This window comes from Sphaeroforma arctica, assembly GCF_001186125.1.
Source record: "Sphaeroforma arctica JP610 unplaced genomic scaffold supercont1.23, whole genome shotgun sequence".
In the NCBI taxonomy this organism is placed as follows: domain Eukaryota; class Ichthyosporea; order Ichthyophonida; genus Sphaeroforma; species Sphaeroforma arctica.
Window position 1 is genome coordinate 188,197 of NW_014040535.1, and position 6,441 is coordinate 194,637.

The window sequence follows — 6,441 nt, forward strand, 5'->3', positions numbered from 1 at the left end:
AATTCGAAGCCCTTTGCACACTAGGGAATTGAATATTTGTAATAGAGCGACAGCAATAGTGCGACAAAACTAAACTAAAAAGTGCTTAACCAGTTAATACGGGTTCTTAGAATTTTTCATACATGTGGTGGTATTTCTCACACCCATATTAATTTTTCAGAATCAAAATTAACCAAACATCTGTTTGGAAGAGTTGGAAGTTGACAAATGGACATTCAAGGGAGCAGGTACTCGTGATAGTATTATGGCTAATATGCCCCCACGTGTTCTGCTTTGCAGGCGCTAGTTCTCACTAGGAAACGAAAATCTAGATTAGACATATGGGGTATTTTTCTGTATCGAATCATATGATGGAGAAAAAATAATAGATTGCTTAGCCCGGAACTCATACTGAATGAGAGCCACTCAATAAATACTTTTTACAAGCTTTCCTTTGGATATAGATATGCGTATGATGCAACATCGATAATGCGCGAGATGCGCACAATAACTCAAATAGATACGAAAAGTTATTTCCACCGGATATACCAAATGTTTACCATCGAATCAATTTACTATCAGTGTAGCGAATTAAAGTACCTGATTCACACAAATTACATACCCAAACACTTTCTCGATAAAACAATTTATACACTGCTCCGCTCGTTATGTATACATTACAGGAAGATAAGTATAGTTTTTGACGCTGATGCAAATTTTTGGCATAAGGTTTCCACCGGATATACCAAATGTTTACCATCGAATCGATTTACAATCAGTGTAGCGAATCAAAGTACCTGATTCACACAAATTACATACCCAAACACTTTCTCGATAAAACAATTGATACACTGCTCCGCTCGTTATGTATACATTACAGGAAGATAAGTATAGTTTTTGACGCTGATGCAGATTTTTGGCAAAGGGTCCACTCCTTTGTGAGTCTTAGGGATAATAAAGCAGCCTCGCTAAGAAGAGACGCACTAAGGATCCTGCAAAGGACATGCAGCATGAAGCTCATGCGGCCGCAATATCTAATGCCGCTGGCCAATTGTGCGATTTTCAGAAAGAGCTTGATGCACTGCGAATAAAAGTTCATAATACAGAGACCAAGTCTGCACTTCTAGGAGTTGAACACAAAACTGAAATCGATCGAATGCAGAGGAGCTTAAATGAGAAACAACATAGGTTTGACAATATGGCAATAATTTTCAAAACAACTCGCGTGTACAAGATTTCATATGAATATATCTTCGGCGATAAAAAGAAGGCACGTTTCTGGACTGGGTTCCAGACTCCGAGAAAATTCCTGGCCTTGATGCTTTAGAATAGTATTGTAAACCAATTCGCGCAGGAAGAAATTATGTTCCTTTCAGAAATGCAATACTGATGTGTTTTGGAAGAGTTCGTCGAAATCTTGATTTAGGCGTGGTCGGACATTTATTTGGGCTCGACTGGACACAAAGCGTATTTAATGTTTTAAATGATATGAACGCCATACTCCTTGGTTACTTCCGTCATCCCGCAAATGCTCCCGATGAATTTATTTACACCGGAAATTGACAACAAGTTACGTTCACCTTGTTTCGAAAAGAAACATTCGACGACGGCACTGGGAATTGATTGCACAGGTTTATATACACTTTGATATTAATCTTAGTTTATAACACAGATTATACAGCAGGTTATGTGCATCATGGTATATTCGGGTTGGATTGAATACTAATGTACAATGCCTTGATTTTGACCCATTCACATAATTCTTTATCTAGACACCATCAAATCTAGATTTCCAATAAAAAACGTCCAGTTTAAACAAACATCACAGTAATGTTTTAAATGATATGAACGCCATAATCCTTGGTTACTTCCGTCATCCCGCAAATGCTCCCGATGAATTTATTTACACCGGGAATTGACAACAAGTTACGTTCACCTTGTTTCGAAAAGAAACATTCGACGACGGCGCTGGTAATTGATTGCACAGGTTTATATACATTTTGATATTAATCTTAGTTTATAACACAGATTATACAGCAGGTTATGTGCATCATGGTATGTTTGGGTTGGATTGAATACTAATGTACAATGCCTTGATTTTGACCCATTCACAAAATTCTTTATCTAGACACCATCAAATCTAGATTTCCAATAAAAAACGTCCAGTTCAAACAAACATCACAGTACACTTAAAATGCTGACATTGTGTATATGTGTCGCCGTTATATCTTGGGCGGTTAAGTGATCGAGAAATTTCGGAATTGTGCAAAGAGGCATTGTACGAAAAACTGTGGCTTGGTTCTTCTGCGATGGGCGACAAAGGTTTTCATATCGCAGATTTATTGCCTGAGGGATGCACGTACAACGTACCACCAATGCTTCGAAAGGACAATCAGTTTACTGGCAGACCGATAAAACAATCCAAATAGAGCGAGTTATTTGTAGAGCGAAGCTTTTCGAAATGGTTGCTCAAGAAATGCATACTTTAGATATACATTTCTTTATAATCGCTGCCGAAATGTGCTTCTATTTGAAGGACATTGTCTCACCTTTTATGAGACAAGACGCCTAATTATAAATAAGATCGAAAACAAACGCACGCATAACATTTCTTTATTTTCAATTTATTATTTAAATCCTTGCAATCGTCACTATCTATAATCTCATCTATATCACTCACATCACTATCTATATGAAATTTTGCATCATTATCTAGATCACTCAAACCACTTACGCCACTGTCTTGATCGATTCTATATTTAACTTATAAAGCATAACAACATCATCGTACAAAGCCCAGTGACTTTTTTCCATCTCCCACAATTTCCTGGTAGTTCCAGAAAAGACGGGTTGTTGCTGGCTCACGAAATTACTCAATTCTTTCATTGCCGGACATATGTACACCTTTGGAGCGAGACTTGTGCATGGTTTGTCTCTCATTAGTCCCATTACCATGTCCAGAGTGAACATTATCAGTAAAATTATCCTGTCTTTCCGCTATGGTTCGCGAATTTGAGATGATTGTGAGATGTATTGGGCGTATGACGTCAAGAGCCAAATTTCCGCTGAAGAAACTGGATACATCCCAGCCACACGGTTTACTAGTGCATAGTGTCGTGTCGACTTCAGGTATTTCGGAAATTAGTGCGTCATATTTATATATTTCCATATTATTGGTAGCGGCCCAAGTGGATTGTTGCACTGTAGTCCATACTAAAGATGCAACGTGTACACACTTGCCACCTAAACCAAGTGGGCATATAAAATATTCCTTGATCACAATATATTCGCTTTCTTCTCCGAGTAAAAGCTGTGCATATGCTTCCATGAATGATGCTCTTTGAGAGTGTGGGATGTTTGCACATATATGTAATTTTTTCAGTGCATTACCGATGAAGTCAGCGCCAACTTTGATGTTCATCCATTTTATTGACACAAGACTTTCGCCTCGTTCACAAAATTCATAGATGCTGTATTTTCTATATGGGTGGATGTTCGCGAACATTCCTTGAAATACGTTGCAACCCCCAAAAGATCTATCATTGCCTCAAATTTAAAAAAATGGGAATCTGTGCCACATACTACTCTTGACAACAATATACGTACATTTTCAAGCTTCGGAAACATCGCATACACTGTAAGCTTGCAACGGACTCTGTTCACGCGTGAAAGGACTATATTCGCCTAAACAATAAACAGTAATAAGCTCCTTACTTAATGCGATTGATTTTTCTTCTGCAGGACTCTGATCCTCAACCCGCAAGTGTGATGCACTTAGTTTTAGTGACATCAAATACCCAACTATTTCTATATGCATGCACGCTTCTTTGAAGGCCTGTTCTCACTCGTCTTATTTCGTCTGACCAAGTCCCATTTGCAATGACTTTAATTTCTTGTTAGCGCTTAAATCTTCATTCATCAGCAGATGATCACGTACAAATGTAATTATCTTATACAAACGTAAACCACATAAAGCCCTTTTTGCGCTATGCAAGTGTTTGGTATAATGAGGGGCCAGTAAAAATTGGAAATCAAAGATACACTGGAAATTGTTACTCTTGTGATTTTGCTTCTAGAAAAGACAAAAAAACTCGTCAGTACTCTATCATATGGTGCCATCTGACACCAACACGCACACAAGCACGTACAGCAAATAATATCAATTTAGTCTCTATCGTGTTTGCGAACATAATTTATTTGCGTTCGTGTGGATACATTCAACGTATAATATGGTTGTAATATTGAGCTCATATAAACAAAATCTCAAGTATATGTCGCAGTCTGAGTGAAGATCGCTTCAATCTTTCCCACCAGTTCTTTCAGTTTCATCTCTGTCTCAGTGTTCAGCGCAGTCTCTCCTACGTTCTTCTGCAGATCTTTGAGTCGGCTGGTCATATTCATTCTTTTCTCATCAGCTTTCTTACATTTTTTTTCTTGATTCATTGTCTGCATCCGTCATTTGAACCATTATGTGGCTATACTCCTGCTGACAACTTGCATGCTGTATTGATTGTTCTAAACTAGTATACTTCATTGCTGCAGAATTTGCTGTTTCGTAAAGCTTGTAAAAATGCTCTTCGTCGCTGTACATGAGTTCCACCTTTCGCTTAGCCATATCCTTTTTGTCAGCTGATTGTTTCTGAAGAGCAGATTCATGCTCCTCCTGTTCCGCTCTGAGGTTTTCGAGGTCTATTTCGTTTCTATATTGAAATTTATCGATCTTCTCTTGTACTGTCTTCTCCCTTTTTCTTTTGCTCAATGTTGCTATGGTAATATCGGCAATTGCCATAGACGCCGTCAGTGGCACGTAATGAGAAATTGTTTCAAACTGCTGCTGTAAAGCCTCATGTGTAGCAGCTGATAATTGAGCTCCAACCGCTACACCATCTTCATCAGGCGATCATATTAGCACAGTATGTTTAACTACACTTTTCCCTGCTATTTTCACTGCCAGTTCTTGCTTCTTTTCTGTACTTTTAATATCTTTTTGTTGAAGTATATTGCTTTTTACGAGACTTTGTTTGAGTACTTGTGAACTGTCGAGTCTTATGCCTGAAGGGGAGAGGTAGTCTGTGTACACGCCAACCATCTGCCACGATGTCTCTAGCACTTCGGATGGAACACTCGCGAAATGGTTGGAGCCAAAAGATGCATAACTCGAGCTTCAGAGTATGGCTGACTATGAGTAGCACATATAGCATTGATGGTCTGTGTAAACTGGGTGTCTGCCCAATCGCTGTTGTCTAGGTCCGACCAACCCCCAAATTGCCGAAGAGTACGATTCAATGTACAGAGCTCAGCCTTGGTTTGAGGCTTTCGAGCCCGTACCCTTGAGCAGGCGAAAGAGATGTCTGTCAAGCATTTGTGTTAAATTGGTAGCGTGCATGACTTGTACAAGCCAATGAACATGTCTCTCAGCCGACTGGATTCTAAGACGACGATCTTTACCCATTTCGTGCATAGATGCCACGTCCATGCACACAATGTACTTCTTGCTTGGCTTGGGTACGGGGTCTGATAAAAGAAATCGGTTGCATGTTGATCCGCCTTCATATCATAGCAGTCGAAGCAGCAAAATGTATTTCGTGATATATTCAAAACTGTCCAGAGTCTGATAACCGTTCTCAGTTGGCACGACTTCTGTCACAATGGCAAGTTGAGTAGGTATGACCCGTAATATTGCATTTTTCTTGGCCTGATTTGTAGCTTCAGTAGCTGCTTTCTTGAACAGCACTACCAATACAAGTAAGCTACAGCCAAGGGTGATCGGAAAAAGAGTCATACCAGGCCATCCTCTGGGTCCTGGACCTAGTGTTTGACTACGCTTTCGATCACACAGACCAACTCCAGTTATCGACCGCTCGGCCTTCTCTAGCTCCGCACCGAAGCGACACTCGTCCATCTGAAGTATCTGGTTCATTCCTTTGATATTCAGTTTGTCTATTAATTTTTGAAAAGTATCAAAATACAGTTGCAACAACAATGGGTCGGCTGCAGACTGGCGATGAGGTAGCATCACTTCTGCTTTTCGAGTTGTCCAGTTGTTTCGTTCCATGTAGTACCTCAATCTACGCACTGAAGGAAATTCCTTTTCTTTCTTCGTTAGGAGCGTAGTGAATCTGCCATCTGCATTAATAAGACATTGCGTCGACCATTATGTGAGTCGCATAACATCTTTTAATTGAGATTCAGTTAAGGATCTTCCAGCTTCATTTTGAGCCATCACAACTTCAGTTATCCTGTCCTGTGTACGCTGACTCAGAATTGTATTGCGGCCTTATCCAACTTTGAGCGGTATACCTGCCTTGTACTTTTTATACTTCTTGCAAAAGTTTGAAGGCTTAGCATTTGTATTGTTTTTATCATTGAACTCCGATATAATGGTTTTATGTTTGATTTTAGGGTGATCGCGTGTTAGCTATAGATGCATATTTGATGCTACGTTGTTGATGTTAGCCTTTC

At 39.5% G+C, this 6,441-nt stretch overlaps 2 protein-coding genes across 2 annotated transcripts; both read right to left on the reverse strand.

The window, feature by feature from the left end:
• Window positions 1–4,242: 4,242 nt before the first annotated feature.
• Window positions 4,243–4,422, reverse strand: SARC_00681 (hypothetical protein; the record flags this gene model as incomplete). Its single annotated transcript, XM_014305631.1, has 1 exon — window positions 4,243–4,422. The coding sequence occupies one exon, from the start codon at window positions 4,420–4,422 to the stop codon at window positions 4,243–4,245; it is 180 nt and encodes a 59-aa protein (XP_014161106.1).
• An 853-nt stretch (window positions 4,423–5,275) lies between these two features.
• On the reverse strand, window positions 5,276–5,899 carry SARC_00682 (hypothetical protein; the record flags this gene model as incomplete). Its single annotated transcript, XM_014305632.1, has 2 exons — window positions 5,276–5,493; window positions 5,764–5,899. The coding sequence occupies 2 exons, from the start codon at window positions 5,897–5,899 to the stop codon at window positions 5,276–5,278; spliced, it is 354 nt and encodes a 117-aa protein (XP_014161107.1).
• Window positions 5,900–6,441: the final 542 nt, after the last annotated feature.